This window comes from Convolutriloba macropyga, chromosome 8 (assembly GCF_964194025.1).
Source record: "Convolutriloba macropyga chromosome 8, txConMacr16.3, whole genome shotgun sequence".
In the NCBI taxonomy this organism is placed as follows: domain Eukaryota; kingdom Metazoa; phylum Xenacoelomorpha; order Acoela; family Convolutidae; genus Convolutriloba; species Convolutriloba macropyga.
In genome coordinates this window covers 45,913,799-45,938,427 of record NC_134475.1, presented here as the reverse complement: position 1 = coordinate 45,938,427, position 24,629 = coordinate 45,913,799, and the positions used below count along the sequence as shown (strand labels likewise).

Here is a 24,629-nt window from a genome sequence, read left to right as displayed (position 1 = left end):
GACCAGTTTGGTTTTTGCTTCCGACAGAATATGACTCTGTGGTTTTGAAACTTAGCTGTACTACAATGAAAGTTGTTCTATAAACAACCCAACAAACGTTAATCTTATGACCTTTTCCTGCGGCAGTCAACGCCTCTGAAACAATTTATCAACTTCATATCAATTCAAGAGTTAAAGTAGCCCTGTAATATTTTCAATGTGCTTTCTTCTAACGTTATGGAGTGGAAAACTAATCGACAATGTATAATGGCTCCACGTGATAAAGTGTATTTCCTAAGGTCATTTTGTTCTTTCTCGGTATATATTATGACTTAGACCTTACTACTTAATTACCGATTTATACAGCAATTTGAACTTGAAAACGCTTTGTGATAAGGGAGGTCAATGGGCGGAAAACCACCATTCTAAGTTTACTAGTTTGTCTCCTATTTTGTATATGCATACTGTTTTGTCTTCTGATAAGAGAATTCAGAGAATTGTGGAAAAAACTATACTGACGCTAGGGTAGTATGTTGTGGTTTTCACTAGAATGCAGATTAGGTTTTCCCTAGGGATATGAATTCATGGTTTGAACTCACAATTTGTAGTCATGCCTAGGGCATTCATGTAAGAACAAGTTGTGGAATACAGCTACACATTTTATTGTGTTATTTGGTAACGTGAAAACCACAAATCTTGCCGTTATCATACGATTTCAGGAATAGAAAATTTTGTCACAATGAACAATTCAGCTGCTAATGCACAAGAATTCGGGGACGCATATTTAGATATAACGAAAAGCGAAAAAAGACTTGTTCGAGTTTCAGTAAAAACTTATGAGAATACTGGTAGCTATATAACCATTAAGCTCTTAAAAAATATTGACGGCGACTTCAAATTCAATCAAAGAGTAACGCTCACTGTGTCACAGTTTGAAAAACTTACCTCACAAGCGAGCGTTGTTAAAAACCTGCTACCTGTGTTAAACAAAGAACGATCAAGGTTGAAACGAACTTGGAAACCAAGAATAAAGACCAACTGTGAAGATTCCGCAAGTGAAAAAGAACATTAAACATGGTTGAGGCAATGTATGAGCGTTCACTTGAATTCTTTGTACCATTTCAGAAAAAGTTCAAAATTTTTATAATCGATAGTGAGCCTATTTTTCAGAAGACAAACACTAATAGTTTTGCATACGTATTGCATGAGAAGAAATTTGATTTTTGTGATAGTAAATCTGTTCATTACCATGTTTTGGCCGAAATATCTAAAGATCCCGAGGATTTCAAAAAGACCAACTCAAAAGGATACTCAGTTCCGTGCCTGTACAGCTGTTTCAAGTCTCTAATTTTTTCTACAAATATGGTGATATCTGGAGCTATTGTGGATAAACTTGTTCTTGCTCTTGAATACAATTCAAAGTATCAATCAGGTATTTGTTCAGTCTCTCGAAAGAAACTACCCAGTTTCTGCTCAATGAAAAAAAGGATGCACAGACTCAAACTGATTTTATACCTGAGTGTACACTAGATCGTTTTATACATTTATATTACACTGTGAAGTTTGCTGAATTATCTAAAATAATGGACATAATGATTACTGGTTATGGATCTCTTAATACAAATTCTAGTTCTTATGAAGTGTGTTTTCAGTATGAATTCAAAAATTAATTTCTTTCAAACTAAATTTTTTTTGTAACATCTGGGTTCAAAAGCATCTGTTCAAAAAAAATTCAATTACAACATATGTGTAGCAAAACGTAACAAATCATTGTCATTCATATACAAGTACAATTTGAAATCTTTAGTATAAATCACATGAGCAATATAGATACAAAAGAGGCCGCAGAGTTCCGAGTTCCTCTGTTTTAAAGGAAATTTCGCGTTGAGTTCTTGCACATTTTGATAGTACTTCATAAGTCTTACATAAATTGCTGTATAGTTTGTAACTGAAAGGCCCAATGGGTCGGCAAAGTACATGTTGTTGTCATGGTAGCACAGTAGAACCCAATGACTTCCAGGCATACTAGATTCAGATGCGTTCACAATTATGAAACAATTTGATTTTAAAATTGGAAATAAATCCGCTGCAAAAACTCCTCGAAACTTGAGCTTGAGATGCGGACATTTATTTATCATGGAAACAATTTCGTCACTATCCATTAGCAGGGTAGGTAATAAGAGTGTTTTTTGTCACCTTCCTATCCGATGTGACATAAAACGTTGAGCTTCTCTCTCCCAAAAACAAAATTTCAATGTTGTCTGCCAGTGCTCTCGCAAAAGTTAATTCAACAGAAACTGAACCATTTGTAAGCTCGGGATGAATAAAATCATGCGATGCTTCTTGTGTAGACGTAAGATCAAAGACCATCACAAAATGATTTTGATAATCAGACAAAGATATTCCGTGTCCACCTCTATCTAAAAAGTCCAGTGCTTCAAGTGTATTAAAGTAGAGTCGTTTTTCGAAATTTAGGGTTATTGGTGTTCCAACAATAGGTAATCCATTACGATAAATCACAATTTGCGAGAGACCGAGTTTTTGATAGTGAAAAGGTGTAGTTCTATTTGATCCAAGGTAAGCCTGATTTGATGACATTGCAATCGCCTTTCTTTGTACGGGTTCCTTTGAAAAAACATCTTCTTGTCTCCAGCTGTGAACATCCCGAGTAGCAAGAAACGTTCGAGGTAAAACCTCGTTGTATCTATAAACTGCAGGTGTCTTAAGCAAGGTTTTTTCAATGGCAGACAGGACGTGATCTGCAATAGTCATTTTTCTGACATACAGGTTTGCTTCAATAATTTTTACTTTGTAATGTTTGTCAGCTTCAGAGATAACTGCAAAATCGTTTGACGACCGCCGAAATGATATTCGAAGTGTGACTCCACTAAGAAGGTGTTTGTCACAAGTAAGAATATCACTAGCTGGTTTTCCTATAGAGTAATTTTCCAATGAGTCAGCAACCAGTGCTTTCCTTGCGGTAACGTCCTCCGCGCGATCATCTTGTCCGTCTATTTTTTGCGGTTCGTTTTCAAAGTAATAACCTTGACAAACCAGCCAAGTACCTTTAGCGGTTCTGCTAGAGGAAAATTCTGTTTCAATGAAAACTATATGAGAATAATTTCCGTTGGTGTTGGAAATTTTCACACCATTCGCTGAAACTGTACATTCTGAGAACAAAGAATGTAATGCGTTGTTACTAAAATAAGGAGCATCTGTCCCGGCAGCATCCGCTCCTGTACGTAAATCAACGTCATTATTCTGAGTTATTTTGCATTTCACTTCAAGCAAAATCTTTTGCAAATCAATAAAGTTGTTTCTGTCACCCAAAACCTCAAACTCCAGCATTGGTCCATCGGGAGAGTATGATGGTCCAATTTTCTATGTAAAGGCGTTGTCAAAAGTTATCAGCAGTAGTTGCTTCTCAAACAAGTCTAAACTTGTGTGAGTTGCTTCGGCAGGGAGCAGATTAGTAATCATTGTGAACTTTTGAAAAAAAATTAGACCGACTCCACTTCACAGGCTGTTTTTTTCGAATGATACGTTTGGTCCGTTTTGCGCTTTTCTGTTGATTCTTCAGTCTTTTCCTTGATCCATCAATTTGTTTTTTTACTGGTTTATTGCTTCCTTGGGTGTTTTCTTTTTTGAAACTATTTCAACAATTTCAGGCGCAGCTTGAGCAATCAGTTCCCGTCCAATTCTTTTTGCCGCTGGCCACAAAACTTTTCGAGCTATTGGTAGAGCTGCACGTCCAATTCCAGCAGCTAATGCACCAAAGCCACTTCCCCGTTGACGATAGTGTCCCGAAAAGTAAGGCGAAATCGACTGTTGCTGATAGTATGCTTCCATTTAGTCGAATTTTTTGAAACTCAGTGCTAAAATAACTTTGCCTGTGCCAGTGAAAGGAACAAGTCTTCCTGTCTCTGTTCTCAATTGAACTCCAATCGACTGAAAATTTTTCGAGAGTAGTTTTTTGTATTCCAAATTACTTAAAACGATTCTGTGTGTTGGTTCAATTTCACAAAGGCTGCTGTTTTTTAAGCGTTGCTTTGAATCAATGACACGAATCAAAGGTGCTTTTGTGTCACCAACGTATTGATGTTCTACAATATCAGTGTAAACAAAAATAAGTTGTTTTCCAGCCAAAAGATCAAACGGATAGTCACCCTTGTATGGTTCTAAATCTTCCTCAGTCATTGAAAGCATTTGAAATGAGTCTAGCATTTTGTAGCCAATGTGGAAACCGGATCCATCTGGTATGCTCTCAAAACCTAGAATACTTGGTATTTCTTTATCTGGAAAAGTGATTCCCTCGTTTTTCCCAAAATAAAGTACTAAAATACCCGAGACTTTGTCAAATTGATAACTGAAATGGGGGTTCTGTCGATTCTTTGATATTTTTCAAAAGATGTTCTATGTTTTCGTAGGATCCAATTCCAATCGAGACTAGTTCACCTGTGTAAGGTCTAGAAACTGCCCCGGTAGGAATACTGCTTTGATAATTTTTGTATCCACCAAACGAATAAGTTCTTAGAATATTGTTATTAATTTGATTGATTCGGGAAGGGAAAATAATTTCACTCAAGGCAACTCTCCAGTCACCTTCTAAGTTTATTTCTTCATTGAAAAAATTGCGAAAATTTGCCAGTGTGTCGTCAGGGAAAATGTTCATCGAAGCGGATGATACCAAGTGAACAGTGAATTCATTCATGTTTTGTAGTTTCGGCACTGTTGTCTAACACTCTTACCAGCTCCAACTCGTAAAATTTACCTGTTACAGGCTCTTGATTGGCATCAATTATATTGTATGTTGGAGGATTAACATTTGGTATGTCATAAATTTCAAAAACCTCGTTTGTGAATGTTTGCTTATAACCTTTTCTGAAAAGGATATTCGCTTTTGATATACGTACAAAGTCCCCGATGTGAAATTTTCGAATTAGTTTCTCTGATGCCTTTAAGGACAAGGAAACCAGGGAAGAAACGTGTTTTTTAGATACTTTGCCAGTAGCCAAACCTGTCACTCTATTGGTTCTTGAGTTTATTGTTTTGACAAAGTTCTGAAGTTCGTTAATGTATGAATAAGTCCACTTATCTTCCAAATACTTGTATATCAAATTTTTCAAAGAACGAATATTTCTTTCTGCGAGAGCCAAATTTTTTTCGCTGAATGTTTTGTAAATTTGGATCTGCTTTTTTTCACAGAGGGTTTTGAAGGAACCTTTAAACTCTGATCCAGCATCAACCCAAACTTTTTGCGGCTGTTTATTTTTAATCATTCGCTTGAAGCCTTCCGCAGTTACTGTCGCATATTTTGATCTGAGGGGTTCGACTCGAAGATATCGTGAGAGGCAATCGACTGCAACCAAAAGATATTTAACATCTCGATTGTATGGGGCTAATTTATCAACATGAGCTAAGTCGAGCGACCAAATCTCATTTATACTGTATGCAATGACTTTAAGTCTAGGAAATGTTTTTCTGAATTTTTTGTGTTTGGTATAGGAATTTTTACCCTCCTGAAATTTTATCACTTTTCTTGGTTTAAGATTAGTTGCTTTTTGCAAATTTCTTACGCTGCCATATGCCGCAGAACCACTGGTGTATTTCGCCTCGAGATGCTTACGCTCACTCTGAGAAAGAATCCCAACTCTTCTCTTCCTCGGACTCGCTATCTTCTTTAGTGGTTTCAAATCCTTCGGTAAAGGTGTTGCCACTATCTTGTTCAAATTTTTCAGGGGTGCGCTTTTTATTTGTTCGGGCTTTTGATTTGGTTTTTGATTGTTTTTGAGGTGTGATTCTTTTTCTGGAGGGTTTTTCAATATTCTTCTTGATCGCAGCTTTGGCATTACTAGTCATCACTAGGTTTTCATTCGCACTGAGGATATCGAGAAGCTTAAACTAATTGTCGTCGTCAAGTTTTTATTCGGTTGCTGTAAATTGTAAAGTAAAATTGAAACCAATAAATTTGATGGTATTTTATCAATGCGTACTTTTTCGTTATCATCAATAACAATCCTTGTCAATTTTTCTATCATATCAAGAATTTTTTCAGCACGTGCATATTTTGTTGGTGGTAGTAAAGCAAGTTTTTTAAGAATTTCTTCTCTCGAAGTTGATTTTTGGTTTGCATCTTCTGTTTCATGATCTTCATTTTCTAATGTTTCATCTTTTGGATGTAATGATCGAAATCTGTTAAGAACTGACAGCTGAGCACTTTTGTCTTTTATGTTTGAATTGTTCAAAATTGCTGAAGGATAATAATTGCTTCTTATGTATTGAGTTTTTGGGAATTATTATAAATTCTACAGCACTCGTCATTTTTTTCGGTAACTCAAATGTATATAACAAAACTTTACAATGAGCTTCAATAATTCAAAGCCAGTTTTTGTTAAAAAAAGTGCTCTTCTTTTTTCAACTGAAGTGTTCTTTTTTAGGATTTATTTGCAAACGTTCTCATATTTTTCGATGTTTTTAATCTTTACATCTACATTTTTTTTCACCACATTATAGAGACATTCGCATAAAACCATGAAAACATCGTCTTTAGCACCGCGAAGATATTTACGTAGCTCTGGTGCCGACAATGGTACCATTTCCTTCAGCGTAGAGAATTTTTTCCCTTTCATTTGCTATTTCGGTAACTTCTGCTTTGTCTGTCGGAATATAAAACACCGTTGGTCCTGGCTCAGTGATATTTGAACAATATCTCAAGCAGTCTGATGTTTTTGGGCTCAGATCAATGAGCAAATGGCCATAAATTTCGTTAACAGCTAAATCATAACAATGTCTTAAAAAACGAACAAGATTGAGTTGTTTTCCTAAATAATCAACTTGCTGAACATCACGAGGGGATTTAAATAAAATGATGTGAGTTGTGTTCAAATCAATAGTTCTGGACCATCTACTTTGTTGGTAAAGATTATGTTTAATGTAAATAACATGTATGTTTCTGTGGCGTCCTGCAGTGGCAAGCTTAACGAACTCTTTGTCATTAAAAATTTCCTCACATCAATCGTCAAAAATTAACAAACAATCTTCAATATTTTGTGTGAATTTCAAATCCACAAATTTTTTAAAATTTACTCCTAACTTTTGCTCAAACGTCACGTAAATTGGTTGCATTTCTCTGTACAGCAGTATAACATTGTCAAATTTGGGAAAGAATGTTTTTCCTTGAAGCATTTTAAATATCAAGTCTGTTTTACCACAACCCGAAGGTCCAACTACTGCCATGAAAATTCTATCCTCTGTTGGAATTATTTTGTTCATAATCTTGGGTTAGGTAGGATATAGCCAATTAAACTTGATAAAATTGAAATCCAAACTGATGTTTCCTCACATGTGGGTTTTAGGACAGTTAGTTTAATTATACACAACGTTATCAAAATGAGAATTACAAACATCTGAACAAAAAACACAACCTCTGATCGTGGTAGGGTAATTTCGTTACAAAATTTCCATGATGATTTGTTACAGCTTTCTTTTTCTAAATCAGAGAGTTTGTCAATCTGATCAACCTTAAACGCGTCCATTATAAAATAAAATGAAAAAAAAATTAATTTCTTGTTGCACACAAAACAAACATTGATGAAACCAAACAATAAAATTGCTTTTCTATTTATAAATTTTTTTTCATTATAAATTATCCATTCATTAAGTCTAACATCGATTTATATCATTTGTTGACGATTCTTTAGAGTTTCCGTTCTCGTGCAAGTGTTCCAGATTCAATTGTTGTTTTTTCCACCTAATGTATGGTTCTAAGTAAAAAAAAATAGGTGTGTGAAGGAGCGAATTTCGTCCTCAGTCAAGCTTATGTCAATTTTCTGAGTAGGCACTGGCTGCCTGACGTGATCGTTTCATTTTTCTTTATCGACACGTTGAGTGATCCCGTTGTTGTTATCCAAGCACAGATCGTTGAATTCTGAGACAGCGGTGCCTCCAGCTTGGTCAACACCTCTTTCATTTGTTAACCAATTAAAGTAAAAAATTGATTTCTCTCGAGCACAATGATTTCCCAAACACTCTCCGTTCTGCCTGACAAAATGATTCGGACACCTTGTTTTGTTCCTTATATTTGCAATTTTTGGACAACCGAGATCATTCAGGTCTATAACTGGTCTTTCCAAGAGTTCAGATAACAGCTTGCTTTTCTCTGATCCTTTAGAATAAAATCTTGCTTTGGGGTTTCTGAAACAGATGCTTTGACAAATTTGTGTAATATAAATGTAAGGGTACGTTCCCGCGTTCCAATCAATGCCATGAATATTCCTGGTCAACCATGTAAAAGCTCGTTTTTCTTCAATAGACAAATATTCAAATGTTTTTGGTGGTTTAAACAAAACACAGTCGTTGTATTCTTCTGAACACACGCCAAGTTCTTTAATGAAAAATGGATTCTTTCTATAATGAAATCCTTCTAGGTCGAGCACAACTGAGTTTTCCGTTAGCATTGTAGTGACTGAAATAAACGCCACTTTATAAGTTTTATATATAAGCAGAATAAAATTCCTGTGACATGCCCACTGAAGCAACTGTTTATCTTACAGGGAAGCATATATGAATAACCGGGACCTAACTCATAAAATTCGTATGTGAAACCTGCAGCATCATGTAGAATAGCATGCAAACGCAGCACTTTAAAGCGCTTAAGGTACTTGTCCCATGACGAGTTATCAATTCCTATGAGTCCTCCATATGGCCTCAGTTTTAACGCAATTTCGTAATCAAAGTTATTTAAACCACTGAAGTACTCACAGGCTGCAACAAAGTAGATTAGCCTAACAGATTTATCCGGAAATTTGTTTTTTATTTCTGTATAGATTTCCTGAATTCGAATTATGTCACCTGAACCTAAAACAGGTTTTTCCAAGTGCATTTGAAATTTTTAGTTGACCACCTCACCAGTCAAAGTATTTCTACAGAATGAAAAACGCTTCAATAAAAATAATTTTAAGATATAGTCATTCAAGAAGTGATCGGCTTACTAGAAGAAAAAAATTCTAAATTTCAAACAGAAAAATTAAGTTTTGTGTGACGTAATCTGCCATTTTGACCTATCAAACGGTAAAAATTTCAATTAAAAGAGACCATTTTTATCAATTTTTAGAGGTGGTCAAATTTCGGTTTTCCCCTACCAAGACAAATTCTGTGGACTATGGCATGCTCAAACTTTTTTCGCCTATGGGAGATTGCTATATGGTCTGAAAAAGGACTTTCCTTACCAATGTGGTCACAGCGCGAACTTTCCTTACCAAAATCCTATACTACTTATTGGAGCGCTTGTGTCTGTTTGGAAGCAAATTCGAGCGCACTTGGGTTTTATCAGAGATGATTTTGGGTGCACTCGAGTCTGATCAAAGGGAAAATTGACCGCAGATGAATCTGATCACAGGAAATTTCGAGCGAATTATACTCTGCTCAGAGGCAATTTCGAGCGTACTTTAGTCTGACCGGAAATCGAGCGCACTTGAGTCCAATCAGGCACCGTTCGAGTGCACTTCAGTCTGATCAGGGGCAACTTCGGGTGCTCTTGGGTCTAATAAGAGTTTACTTCAAGCGCAAATGAGTCTAATCAGAAGCAGTTTTTCTTGCAATTGAATCTCATCAGAGACATTTTTAAGCGCATTTGAGTGTAATTAGAGGCGATTTCAAGCGCACTTGAGCCTGATCATTGACGAACTCAAAAACACTTGATGCGAGTTCCAGCTCACATACTTCTTAACAAATCAACGGCGAGTTCGAGCGCACATCAGTAAAATCAGAGGTGATTTCATGTGCAAGTTAGTCTGATCAGAGACAATTTCGATCGCACTTGTTTCTAATCGAAGGCAACTTGGAGAGAACTTGAGTCTGATAAGACGCAGTTGAGTCTAATCCCTGAGTCTAATTAGAGGTGATTTTTGGAGCACTGGAGTCTGATCGGCGGCAATTTCGAGAGCACTTGAAGCTGATCACAGACAATTTTATCGCACTTAAGTCAGATCAGAGGGTTTTTCGGGAATACATGAGTCGCTGATCAGTGGCAATTTTGAGTTGGCTTAAGTTTGAGCGGGGGAGGGATTGAGTGCAAACCAGTCTTGTCTGATAAGGAGTGACTTTAGAGTGGATCCTAGTCTGATCAGACATAGTTTTGAGCGCAAAACGTTCTGAATAAAAATTGTTAGTGTCAATGTTTGTCTAGAAAAGCTTGTTTCGTCAATACTCCGTCAATTTTTCTCACCATACACAGTCTTTTAAAATACAGTTTTGGTAGAGGACAATTTTTTGGGTCTAGATCTCAACTAGGGTGGTTCAGAGGAAAACGAACGGCCAAACCGGCTGTTTCATATAAAAAAGATTGTTTGAGCAGGAGTGTAAACCTGGGGGAATATTGCTTAGATTTGATTCTGATCTGACTTCACTTTCGTCTGGAATGTCTGATCATATTCTTACTTTAGTTTACAACATATAATAGTCTAAACTTGACTCTGATCATTTGACTTTAGTGCATAATATGGACCGTGGTCTGCGTACCAATGTATATGAAGTCATTTTGTTTCGTACAATCTCATTAGAGGTCATTTCGATCTGAAAAGTCTGATCAGAGGTTATTTCGGTCTAATGTGGACAAAAAACCGGGAGTAGTAGTAGGTAAGCAAGAGTGAGGGGGGGGGGTAAAAGGACGTACATATGTATAAAGATTACGTATAGCCTATTTTCATCAATTTTCCATAGACGTACCCAAAAAAGAGAGTGAGAACAATAGACCTGTCATCTTATCATAATTACCCAGGGGTAATTATCTTAATTAGCCCCAGGGAGATGCATCCAGTTTTCCACTCTAATGCACTTCAGCTAATCTTATCTACTTATTAAAATATATCTGCAGAACTTGTACTTTCAAACTTTTCATTTACGCATAATTTTTTCAATTATCAATTTTTTTTATAATTTTTTTTTTCGATTATTAATGAAGTTTTGTTTTCAATAATTTCAACTATCGGAAGTTTTTCACAAAAATTCCTTGAAAGTTTTTTTTTGAAAATTCCAATTTTTCAATTTTTTTACTCATGATGTGAAAGCAAGCAAGAAATCGATTTTTTGGCATTTTATTTTGGTAGTTTCTGTTTTTTTTTTCGCGGTAGTTTCAGTTTCAAAAACCCAAAACCATTAAAAAAATTCATATAAAGTTGTTCTAAAAATCGATTAAAGTTTTTCTTGACGCTGATTTTAATGAAAAATACTAAAGCACAGAAAAGCATCACTGAGCGTCTCCCCCCTGACGAATCGTGCATAACGTTTTGTTACAGGGGGGACGTCCCCCCGTGACGAATCGTGCATAAGAAAAAACAAATACCCTAAATATCTAAGAGTGATGCGCTAAGTTATTACAAAGAAGGGCGGGGGTTTTTCGTACTGCAAAAGACAATTATCTAAGTGCACATGTAAATGCACAAGAAATGGGACAGAGAAAGGTATGGGCGTTATCGAGCTTGAAAAGGAAAAGAACAAACATAAATGAGCGTCTGATGGCGCAAGAAAGGCGCACAGAGAGGGTTTGGGGGTTTCGCAGGAAACAACAGAGAGACGAGCAAGCAAAAAACGAGAAAGCGCAAAGCCAGTATGTATATAAAAAGCGCTCTTTAAATGGGTGGACTGAAAAAGAAGGAGCGTGAAAGCAAACAAAGACAGACAGACAGACAGCCAGACAGACAGACAGACAGACAGACAGACAGACAGACAGACAGACAGACAGACAGACAGACAGACAGACAGACAGACAGACAAACAGACAGACAGACAGACAGACAGACAGACAGACAGACAGACAGACAGACAGACAGACAGACAGACAAACAGACAGACAGACAGACAGATAGACGGACAGACAGACAGACAGACAGACAGACAGACAGACAGACAGACAGACAGACAGACAGACAGACAGACAGACAGACAGACAGACAGACAGACAGACAGACAGACAGACAGACAGACAGACAGACAGACAGACAGACAGACAGACAGACAAAGAGAGAGAGAGAGAGAGAGAGAGAGAGAGATAGAGAGAGTGAGAAGGAAGCAAAGAAACAAACGCCCAGAAGGCTACAAGAGAAAAAAAGGGAGCCGAAAGAGAGCGAGCGAATGCAAGATAGAGAGTTATTAAGATATTGCATTAGAAACGTCAATTAGTTTCTGCTTTTGAATATCAAAATTTACTGCTTATGAACTATCAATAACAACGTTAAAAAATGACGAATTTTTGTTTGTTTCCCGTAGAGAATGTTTTTTACTAAAAATACATCAAAATGGGTGCGAAACAACTTCAGAAGGTCTTTTGATCAAACAAATTCCTACTGTGGAGTTTTTCATAGCTCCAGATAGCAACAAGAAACTGTACATTATATAAGATATGATATAAGCAGCGTTTTTCTCCTAAAAAGACAAAAAATTTTCTTTGTTGAGTTCGACTACGATGATTGATCTGCCGAAAAACCTTAAACTCAAGCGCAGGAAAAGTTTATGTGTTGAAATTGAAGACAATGAACGCAAAACAATAACACTCTATGGTTGAAAAAGCTCAAAAATTCGACAACAAGTTTTCTATTTAAAATTTTTTGATATGCATTGAAATTGAACTCTTCTCCATGCCATACATAATGCAGGCAAACATGAGCAGGACCAATTGTAAATATTAACTGATTTTAAACGCTGATATTTGTATTTGTGCTGTAATTTGGGCTATTAGAACCAAGAAAAATAATTGACTTCCAATTTTCACTCTCTGATAGAATAGTATATCGAGTAAAATAAGAACAGATTTGATAGAAAAATTTTTTATGTTTTTGCGTTAGTATATCTTTTAATTTGTTTACTTAGGAGGAGTATGAAATTACATGACATCTCTTTTCAACTGAAAAAACTTGTACATGTAACAAAAAGCGATATGCCGATATGCACATCGTCATCACTGGATAATAAATCTTGTACGTTGTTTTGAAAGATATACAAGACAGTGACAAAAGTGCTGAACAAACTAAAAGCCATGGTTTGAAAATTTCTATTCCTTGCCATATGATGTCCTAAACTGTTTTTGAATGAAAGTATATCGCCTTACGGCGAAATAGAAGGTTAAATTCATCAAAGTCAACTTATTAACAAGGACATCTGCAAACTCGTTATTATTAATATCAAAAGTAAAGAAAAAATATCCCACTGTTGATTTCTCTACAAACATTTCATTTGAAATAAAGCAAAAAAAAATGGAAGTATTTGTTTTCGTCGTTGATTAGGTAAATTATGTCTTGCAAGCAGGATTTGGATGACTTGAGCTGTTTCCAATTGTTTGTTGGAAAAATGCTTTGATTTTGAAATGTTCCATGAAAATTTCAAGATTCCTGCAAAAGTCACTCAAAAAAGTTATTTTCAAACAACAGTCAATTAGAATCAGTTCTGCTAAATGAAATTCATGTAAAAGTCATTTTATTCGAATTTCAATTAGTTTTGGCTACCAATAAAACTCAAAAAAATTCCGGAATTGAAATGTTTAAGATTCCTCTAAAATTTTTGCAAGATTTTGAATCCGGGCTATAAAAATTTTCATTGTTTTCAGTTTTGTAAATTTATTTAATAAACAAATAATTTGCTTCAAAGTCGTTTCGTAAGACATTGAAAACCTTATTTTAGTTTTAATTTTTATTTTTAATCAGCTTACAAGATTCTTGCATGTTTGAAATTCATTCATCATTCAGAAACAAAATATGTACAGCACATAATCAAAGATTTCCAGCGTGAGCAAAGAATGGCGTCTTTTGGTTTTATGTTTAAGACCTCTGAAATTTTAGGTATGAGTCATTGTCAATTTATATAGTAAACTTGTTGAGGCAAATTTGTTAACTTGTTTGCGGATATAGGACAGAATTTGTATGTATTAAATCTTTTCATAATGTCCTTTTACAAAACATTTTTTGTACAATGTTGCCTAAGCGATAGAAACAATTTCTCTATTTTGCTTCAGATAATTATTTCAATTTTGGATTTTTTTATTTCGTAAACGAGGAAATTGTTGTTTCTGAGATATGACAGGTAGGGGCAGATAATTTTTCAAATAGTTAGACTTGTTTACGCTGTCTAGAAAGAAAACGCTGAACTACTGGAGATAAAAACAAACTCAGAAGATGACACGTTGGATTCGAAAAGGTCAGAGGACAATGCATCTAATTTGGTCACAGCTACTATCACAGTGGTCACGAGGGGACAATTATCAAAGGAGGTATGAATGAGCAGCCAGGATTTAACTGTCAGAGAAGGTCAGTCATTTGAGAGCATTTAAGCATACCCGGGTTGACCGAACTTATTTATCATAAAACGGACCATATATGACCCATAGAAGTCATAAATTGTTTTCATTCTATGATCTTGCTATGATGCGCATCAAATTTCATGCGCAGAAACCTTGTTTTGGAACTGCATGTGGCCCTTTGGACTGTTTGTTAGCCAAACTCAAAAATTTTTATGATCGTTGTATGTTTAGTAACTTTCCATAAATCCATATACGGCGTTTTTTGGTTGGTAGGTTTTTTATGGTGGTCAACCTGGGTATCGAAGTTCCTTTCTTTCTCGCCACTTTTGGAGCAAATAATAACATGAATCGAGTGTGAGTTTATCCTTAAATTTTACATAAGCAACAAAAATCTGAGCGACAAAGAATTCTCAGGTTTGGACTTTATGAAAAGACCATGCCGGACCCGGAGAAACTTTTCCTTGGCCCATTTAGAGATTTTCCCTCGAATTTCAAGTAGCAAGCTCGGCTGTGTAATTTTTAGCCAATAAAGTGACAAAAGTGCTGAACAAACTAAAAGCCATGGGTTGAAAATTTCTATTCCTTGCCATATGATGTCCTAAACTGTTCTTGAATGAAAGTATATCGCCTTACGACGAAATAGAAGGTTAACGTTCGGCACAGTTTCTGTTTTTGGAAACATTCATCAAAGTCAACTTATTAACAAGGACATCTGCAAACTCGTTTTTATTAATATCAAAAGTAAAGAAAAAATATCCCACTGTTGATTTCTCTACAAACATTTCGTTTGAAATAAAGCAAAAAAAATTGGAAGTGTTTGTTTTTGTCGTTGATTAGGTAAATTAAGTCTTGCAAGCAGGATTTGGATGACTTGAGCTGTTTCCAATTGTTTGTTGGAAAAATGTATTTGATTTTGAAATGTTCCATGAAAATTTCAAGATTCCTGCAAAAGTCACTCACAAAAGTCATTTTCAAACAACAGTCAATTAGAATCAGTTCTGCTAAATGAAATTCATGTAAAAGTCATTTTATTCGAATTTCAATTAGTTTTGGCTACCAATAAAACTCAAAAAAATTCCGGAATTGAAATGTTTAAGATTCCTCTGAAATTTTTGCAAGATTTTGAATCCGGGCTATAAAAATTTTCATTGTTTTCAGTTTTGTAAATTTATTTAATAAACAATAATTTGCTTCAAAGTCGTTTCGTAAGACATTGAAAACCTTATTTTAGATTTAATTTTTATTTTTAATCAGCTTACAAGATTCTTGCATGTTTGAAATTCATTCATCATTCAGAAACAAAATATGTACAGCACATAATCAAAGATTTCCAGCGTGAGCAAAGAATGGCGTCTTTTGGTTTTATGTTTAAGACCTCTGAAATTTTAGGTATGAGTCATTGTCAATTTATATAGTAAACTTGTTGAGGCAAATTTGTTAACTTGTTTGCGGATATAGGACAGAATTTGTATGTATTAAATCTTTTCATAATGTCCTTTTACAAAACACTTTTTGTACAATGTTGCCTAAGCGATAGAAACAATTTCTCTATTTTGCTTCAGATAATTATTTCAATTTTGAATATATGGCGTTGTATGGTTGATAAGTTTCTTCTATGGTGGTCAACCCGGGCATCGATGTTCCTTTCTTTCTTTCCACTTTGAGAGCAAATAATAAGATTAATCGAGAGTGAATTTATACAAAACTTTTACATAAGCAACAGAAATCTGAGCGACAACGAATTCCCAGTTTCAGACTTTATGAAAAGACCATGCCGGACCCGGAGAAACTTTTCCTCGGCCCATTGAAAAATTTTCCCTCGAATTTCGAGAAGCAAGCTCGGCTGTGTAATTTTAGCCAAAAAAAGTCGCCCTACTAGAATTTTGAGTCTTTTCATAAGTCGAGACCTAAATCTCGGTTAAAGTAATTCAGGTTCAGTTTCTTTATAAAGTCCGTTGAGCTCCAGGATTTGCAACGAATGACATCAATCTGTCTTGGTATTTCCTACCAATGAGATTTTTTACACCATCACATGCAAAAGAGACCCACATACAAAGTCAGAGACTTTTACTTGCAATAAAAAATGGCCACCGCGAACAAAAATTTCCATATATTAACTGAATATTTTATATAAACAAGCTCATAAAGCAACCCTAGCCAAATTGGGACGGTTATCTGCTAAGATCTTGCAAGACTCTTGCAAGACTCTTGTATGATTATGCGTCATCTTGTAAGGGCTCTTACAAGACTCTTACCAGATAACCGTTAATCTTGCAAGATTCTTAGCAGATAACCGTTGCTCTTATAAGACTCTTACTAGATAACCGTCGACTTTGTAAGACTCTTGCCAGGCATCCGTCGCTCCAGAAAGGTTCCAGACAGAAAACCAATGCTCTTGCAAGACCAACATAGCTATAGAAAGCTTTCTAAAACGTAAAGATGACCCCCAAACATTATTAAAAACGCCCATAAGGGGCTTGAACAACATATAACACATAAAACATTGTCTCAGCAAGCAAGTTTCGTGAGCTCAGTAACTATGTGTACCAATTAGAAACCTATAAATCGATTTCGAGATTTTTTATGGGATTTCTAAAAAGGTACCAGTTTTTTTGGCTCTTTTTTCTAACAAAAATCTGAGACAAAACTACACATCAACATACATCACAAAGAAGCTAAAACCATAATGAAGTAAAGCACATTGATTGAATGAGTCGCAAGAAAGGAAGGGGGAGCGAAACGAAGCACTATTTTTTAAAACACTTTTGGCGCTTTTGAGAAAAAAAACAAAAAGTCTCACAACTTTTTTTCAAGACCAACAAAGCTTAAAATTACCAACGTCAGACAACCTAATGGGTACTAGTAGTCTAGTATAGCCGTATGGTCGCTTTAAAACAACTCCTTGACCCGATTGAAAATGGCACGAAAAACTTTTTTACAGAAACCTAGTTTGCGATGAGTACAAATTCCTACTTCAACTAACGTATTTGATTGCATCAGAGGAAATTGATCCAGGTTACCCCAAAAAAGCAAAAATCTGCAGCTTTTTTATGAGGATGTCATGAAATCGCATCTGTTTGTTTGGTAAGTATATTAAGAAAGAATGTCTTTAAGGTGACCACAAATAATCGCGGAGTTTTTAAATTGAGAGGCAGAAAAATTTTGAATGTTGGCCTTGCTGACGAACAGCAATACTTTTTATGTAGCTCATTTTGTTTTTTAAATTTTTTTGCGGTGAAACCTCTCTTTCTGTTATGTTTTTCGATAGGGTGGAAAACACAGGCTTTTTTGGGTGCTTTAGCCGAAAAAAGATGAAACGCGTATCTGGTAAGGATCTTGCAATTGTCTCACCAGATAACCGTTGCAATCTTGCGTCTTAGCAGCAGATAACCGTTATTTGCAAGACTCTTACAAGATCTTAGCAGATAACCGTTTTTCGCAAGAATCTTGCAAGATCTTAGCAGATAACCGTCCCAGTTCGTCTAGGGAAGACAATAAAAAATTCCCAAAAATTTTCAAGAACCGTTCATTTTCACGCATGCTAATATTTTGTTTATCTCAAAATCAGTTAAGATGACAAAGAGGTTCCTTTCAGATCAGAATTTTTATAACTGGATTTTTCTCCTTTAAAATCACTGCTAAGACTTTGTCTCGCAGAAAATCAGTTGAGAACAGACTTCGGCTCGTTCAAAATTAATTATGATGACATTTTGGCTCGCTAACAATCAGTCATAATCAAGAATTGTCCGAATGAAAGTCAGCTGTGATCAGAGTTTGTCCTGTTCCCAATCGGATTTGGCACTTTCGAAAGCAATTATGATCAAAATTTGATTTGCTCAAATTCAATTATGACTCGTTCAAAATCAATGATGACAATTTGTCCGGCAGAAAGTTAGTTGAGATCAGACTTTGGTTTGTTTAAAATCAATTCTAATAACACTTTTTAGCTCATGCACAATTAGTAACAATCATAAATTGTCAGAGTCTGTCCGGTTTTTAGTCAGCAATAATCCTACTTTGGTACTTTCAAAATCATATGTGATCAGAATTTGGCTGGCCCAAAGTCAATTATGATCAAATTTTAGTTCCGTCAATTAAAGTCAAGCATGATCCCTATTGGTCTCATTAAAAAAAACTACGATTAGAATCTGACTCGTTTGTTCAAAATCATTCAAAATCATTCAAAACCAAGTGTGATCAGAATTTTGCTTGTTCCTTCATAAAAAGTTGTGATCAGATTTGTCCTGTTTTCAATCTGCTTGATCGGACTTTGATCGGATTAAAACCGTTATGATTACACTTTTGCTCATTAAATATCAACTATAATCGGACTTTGTGTTTTTTAAAAAAATATATATAATCAGAGTTTGCTTGTTTGTTCAAAATCAGTTAGAATCACTTTTTTTTGTTTATACAGGCCGTTAGAATCAAACTTTTCAAAGTGCGCAAATAGGATTATGAAATCGTCTTGTTTATAATCAGTCATGATCAACTTTGGCTGCTTCAAAATTAGTACTGATCAGACTTTGGCTCGTTCAAAACTAATTTTGATTAGAACTGCTTGTCTTGTTTAAAAATCGATTAAAATCAGAAATTGGTTTGTTGCAAATTATTTTGGTTAGACATAATTACGATAAAATTTTTTTCGTTACTATCGACTATGATTAGTTTTTGCCTTGTTTAGAATCACTTATGGTCATAATTTTGCCTAATGGAAACCAGTTATAATCAGACATTAGCTCGTTCAAAATCAGTCATGATCAGACTGTCTATCTTAAAATAACTCAAATTAAACTTTTGCTAAACTAAAGTTGATTGTGAACAGGCTATGATTTGTTGAAATTGTGTAATGATCAGACGTTTTTCTAGTTTTAATCACTTATGATCATAATTTGGCTCATTCAAGATTAATAACTTTGTTTGAATTGAGAAGAATTGCAATCAGACATAAAGCAGTTTAAAATCAATTACAATCAAAGTCTGTTGAAACTTTGCTATGAACAATTTTTGTTTTGTCCGAATTCAGTTTACCCACACATTGGCTAGTGCAAAATTAAAAATAGTTCTCATCAGATTTTGGCTTGTGAAAACACTCGCCTGGGCTTTGTTTTCTTGTAAAGCCGCTATGATCAAACTTTTTCTCATAATTATTACCAGATTTTGTCTTGCCTAAAGTCCGTTGAACTCAAACTTGGGATTTCTCAAATATGATTATTAACAACGCTCAATTGTTCACTTTTATTCAAATGTCTGTTCAAGTGTCTGGTATGGAATCAGTTATGATATGAGTTTGTCGAGTTAAAAATCAGTTGAAATCAGAACTTGGTTTTCAAATCAGTGGTGATCTTATCTTAACTTTCTCAAAATCAACTATTATCATGCTAAGCCTAGTGTAAAACCAATTCCGCTTATTCTAAATCAGTTGTCATAAGATTCTGCTTCTTTGGTAAAAATTAACAAAATATTTTTTCCTTGACTTTTACAGTTATGATAAGACTTTGAGGTTTAATCCAAAAAATGATCAGATTTGGCTCGTTTAAATTCAACTATGATAAGTTTAATTCTCAATTTTTTTATCGTTTAAAATCAGTTATGATCACCTTGGCCTCTTTAAAATCAGCTAATATCAGGATTCATGCCGCTTAGAACAAGCTGATTTAAATGGATAGTTGAAAATCAGCTATGATCAGACTATGTTTTGTTTCAAATCAAATAAATTTAAACTAGCTTGCTTGAAATTTTCACGCTAAAAATTATTTATTTTCAAACTTTGGCTCTCTTCTTAATATGGCATCTCGGAACTCGCTACACGTTTCTCTAAAGTGATAAGGAAAAGTTTGTGAGAGTATCAACTCGGTAAACGTTTCTCTAAAGTGATAAGGGAAAGTTTGTGAGCATTCCTATTGATGATGTTCGGACTTTGGATAATCTATAAGATAAAATTTTGAAGTATCAAAGTATTCAAGTGGGAGAGGCATCCAACAGCCTTCTTCATAATGTCAATACACAACAAACTAATTAAACCGTTTCAAACTGCAACTACGACTATGTTCCCGTATCGAAGAATGACGGCATTATTTCTTGCGATCGAGAACGGTCTACAGATGCTAAGTTGTGCCTACTTATGGAAAATCTGCTGAAAAATTTGACACGGATTCTTGAAGCCCACCACGTAAAATGAGAAAACCATGCCTTATGAGATAGGAAGCAGAAGTAGCAAAAAACTAAAGCGTAGCAAAGGTATTTTTGTTGACTGCCTCTATATGATTTTTAGCTCTGCAGCAAAAGACTTTGACAAACCTGAAGTTCTTATGTCTAGCTTGGAGTCGCTTTCAGATTATACTATGCTTGACGGACACATGACTTATGAAGGAAACTCGAACAGCATTTTTGTTCATAATTATAGGCCGGGACCTTCTTCCAAAAGCAGTCTTGGCATTGGTGGTGGGGTTGCCATTTCTGCGAAACTAGGAGTTGTGATAGGAGAAGTTTTGGAAATAAAAGATTATGGGGCAGTAGGAAATGGAGTTAAAAGCAAAAAAATCATTGAAGTTTTTGTTTTTATATACCACCAAAAACATCTAAATTGTGTTTTATTGCTTTTTTGATGGGTTAAAAGGAATTAAAAAATGAATAAAAAAGTGTGTTCGTTTTTAGCAATTCCAACAAGGATATTTTAAAATCTAACCCATTAAACGGCAAGCATTTAGCGGCCATCGTCTCAAATAAAATTCGCATTCTGAATAGACATCCTACCAGATCTTCCAACTATTCTGATAGTTTTATTTATCATGTAATAATGAACGCTATAAAATATAGTGATCATCTAGTAACACTCAAGGTAACTATTAGTAATCATTATCCTATAGTAACATCCTAACGATATCTCAATGCACCTGATATTCCTTTTTTTCGATCAGGGATTTTGGTATCTTGAAGAAAGGAACTTTTTCGATTCATTTGCTAATCAACTAAGCCAGGAAATTGCAAAGTTTGATCAATTTTCAATTGAATTACATGGTTTTCTTTTTGATCATTTCTGAGATGATTTTCGAGTCATTCAAAAGTGTTTAATAAATATTTTCCGCTGAAGATAGATGAACGGAAAAAACGGAACATCAAGAGGACATCGGATTATGTGTAGAACCTTATTGCTAAGCGAAATGCAGCTCGCTTGAATTGGAAAAACACAGAAAGTGCATTTGATTTTGAAAAATTCCGTAAATTACGGTCTAAAATAGTCAATTGGGTAAGGCGTAGGAAAAGTATATTTACAATTCATTGTTTCAATCAAGGAAAGTGACTCTAGGCGGATCTATGAAGCAATAAAAAGAGTTCATAATATTCTTAAAATCGGGTTCGAGTTCATTAGCCTCAATGGTGGCGAAGCATCAGTTTCAGAAACATCTAGCGAAGCTAATGTTTTCAACGACTTTGTTGCTAACATTGGGGTGTATATAGCTGAGCCACTGCCAACTGTTGACATTATCACCGATGATTCATTTAATAACGATAAATAAATGTTTTCTAATAAAACTAATGAAATGGAGATTAAAATGATTATTAGTGAGTTACAAAGCAAAAGGTCAGCAGGATCGACAAAATAACAAAGTTTCCATTAAAAATTTTACCCGAAAATTTTGGCGCCGTATTTTACATGTTTCATCAATAAAAAGAATCACTGAATTTTTTTGTCCAGATAAAGTGAAACTTGCTGGAATTACACAAAGCGGGAAGTCAATAGATGTGAATAATTACCAACCAACCTCTGTAATATGTAGTGTTAGTAAGATTTCTGTAAAGGTTATACACATAAGGGTTTTCTATTGGAAAAAATTAATATGTTGTATAAACAGCAATATGGTTTTCGAAGGAAAGTTGGTACAGTGGATGCATTAGTGAGTGTTGTCAAGCATACTTTCTTAAGTTTTAATAACACGATGAATTGTGTTGGATTTTTGTTGGGTCTTAAAAAGTATTTTGATACAGTGAATCATCAAATTCTTAGAAAAAAATGTGAGAAAAATTTTGAAATCGGAGGAATTGCTCTAGATTGGTCTGAAAGGTATTTGAGAGACAGAAGACAAGTTCTTAAGATTTCTAAAACAATATCAATTAAATTTGAAATTGGATGTGGAGTTCCTCCAGGTTCGGTTTTGGAACTGCTGTTATTTATTGTATACATATTTGATCTTCACTTGTATTGCCCAGGAACCAAAATAATAATGTTTGCTGATGATACAAGGCTACTATTTGGGGTGAGAGATCTCTCAATCAGCACTATTGATTAATCTCTTCTAAAATTAGGAAATTGATTGTCGCAAAACAAGCTTTTTTCATCGACAAAAGCGATTGTGTTGGGTGGCTTTCGAAAGCTCCTAACAACCCTTCAAACAAATCTGTTTTTTTTGCGAGGGAGCCAAGCTCAAAGTGTATAGTCACTTTTTTATAAAGGAATTTAAATTTTCAATACCATGTAGGCAATATAAAAGTCAGGATTAGAGGTTTCGCTGGAGTCACAGCCAGAATGCGTCAGAACTGTCCAAAGAGAGCTCTGCTTATGTTCCATCAAAGACATGTTCAGTCAGTTAATGAATACGGCATTTTAGTTTAAGGTTGCACCAGATGTAATACCCTGAAACCAATACTAGATTTAAAGAAGAAATTATTTAGGTTAAACTTTTTCAAGAACTTTGGCAGTGAAACAAAAGAACTATTTGTGAAAAATATGATTTTAACTGTACACGAACTATGTATTAGAATTTTTATTTTTTTTTTGCTATGAAAGCATTCAATAATCTCAATGAAAACGAAACTTTGAACCACAAAATAACAATGACGAATTGTTTGGGTACTCGACGAGGAGGCAAAATAACAATGACGAATTCTTTCCTTGTATCGCCCAAAAAAATAAAAAAAATGGACAACTCACTTAGGTTAAGACTTCCTAAAATACCTAACTATCTTCAAGAAAATGATCTTCTACCGCCTAAATTTAAGAATTTTTCAGTAGTACAAATCAAAAATTATGTGCAAAACCCAGTTTTCATTATACAAAGTTATCCTTTACTAAGAGAAGTTTTTGCTCCTGGGCATTAAATGTAAGGCTCTCGAGAGCCTATATTGTGTCCATTGTCAGTGAACATCAATGACAAAAATAGATATTATCTTATCATATATTATCTCCTTTATAATCAGCCATTATCAGTCTTTGTATGCTTTAAGATCAATTATATCTGATTTTGGCTCGGTGAACATCAAATATGATCACAAAATGGCTCACTCAATAAAAAAATGATTACAATAAAATATATCTAGCTAAAATCCAATTTTGATCAGAATTTTATTTTAGGATTAGACCCGATTTTAGTACCCTCAAAATCGGTTAGTTTTGTATCATTAAAATCACCGTTCAAAATCTCAGATAGTTTTGTATCTCAGACTGTTTTGTATCACTTAAAAAACGTTATAAACAGAAATTGACACAATCAATCTCAATTAAGATCAGACTTTTGATCAGTTCAAATTAAGTTTGATGTGACTTATTCTGGTTCAAAGTCGGGTTTGATTACACCTCTTTTTGCGTGAAATCATTTTTGATTAGACTAGATTGCTTGGCTCGTTCAAAACCAATTTTGATTGGACGCTGTCTTGTTTAAATGCAGTTCTGGTTGGGTTGGGTTGATCACTATCACTTCTTTTCAGGTTTTGGCTCCCTCTTGTTTAAAATTAGTAACGATCAGACTGCCTTGTTCAATGCCATTTATCATATGATATTTTCTGAATCTAATCCACTATGAGCACACTTTTCCGGCTAAAATTAACCTATTATCAAGTTAGAAAAAACTTATGGTAAGACTTTGTACCGCTTAAGAAAATTTTGATCAGAGTTTGGCTCGATGAACACAAAATTATTATCAGACTCTGATTCCTTTGGTCAAAAGCAACTACGATTACACTTTAGTTCACCTAAAACCATTCATTGTCAGAGTTTTTTCTTGATCAATATCACTTATAAGTTATTACGACCTTTTATCTTAATCGTTCAAAATGAGCTAGTATGAGTCTTTCTTCAAAATTAGTTATAATTATTCTTTGTCTCGCTTAATTGACCCGACGGATGCTCTTTTAAACAATAACATTATCCGATTTTTCGATTATTTGAAACTAAAAAGAGACGAAGGCCAAAATTTCATCTCGAGATGCTGGAAGTAAAATTTTGTTTTTCATACTCCTTATACTCTGATTGTGAGTTTAGTTGGATCACAATTCTTTGACCCGATCAGAAAACGCTGCTGTTGAAAGTTTGTGTTTGTTCTTTTTCAAACAAAAAAATATAACTGTTTAGAGAAGCTGGTCCAAA

The 24,629-nt window shown here is 34.7% G+C and overlaps 1 protein-coding gene across 1 annotated transcript in view; it reads left to right on the top strand.

Moving 5' to 3' along the window:
• The first annotated feature begins 14,109 nt into the window (after positions 1–14,109).
• The window catches only part of LOC142344145 (tyrosine 3-monooxygenase-like), a 49,976-nt gene continuing 39,456 nt past the window's right edge, over positions 14,110–24,629 (top strand). Inside the window, exon 1 of the mRNA XM_075395671.1 lies at positions 14,110–14,273. Coding sequence (XP_075251786.1) covers positions 14,239–14,273 — 35 coding nt within the window. The 5' untranslated portion in view covers positions 14,110–14,238. The remainder of the gene's footprint in view (positions 14,274–24,629) is intronic.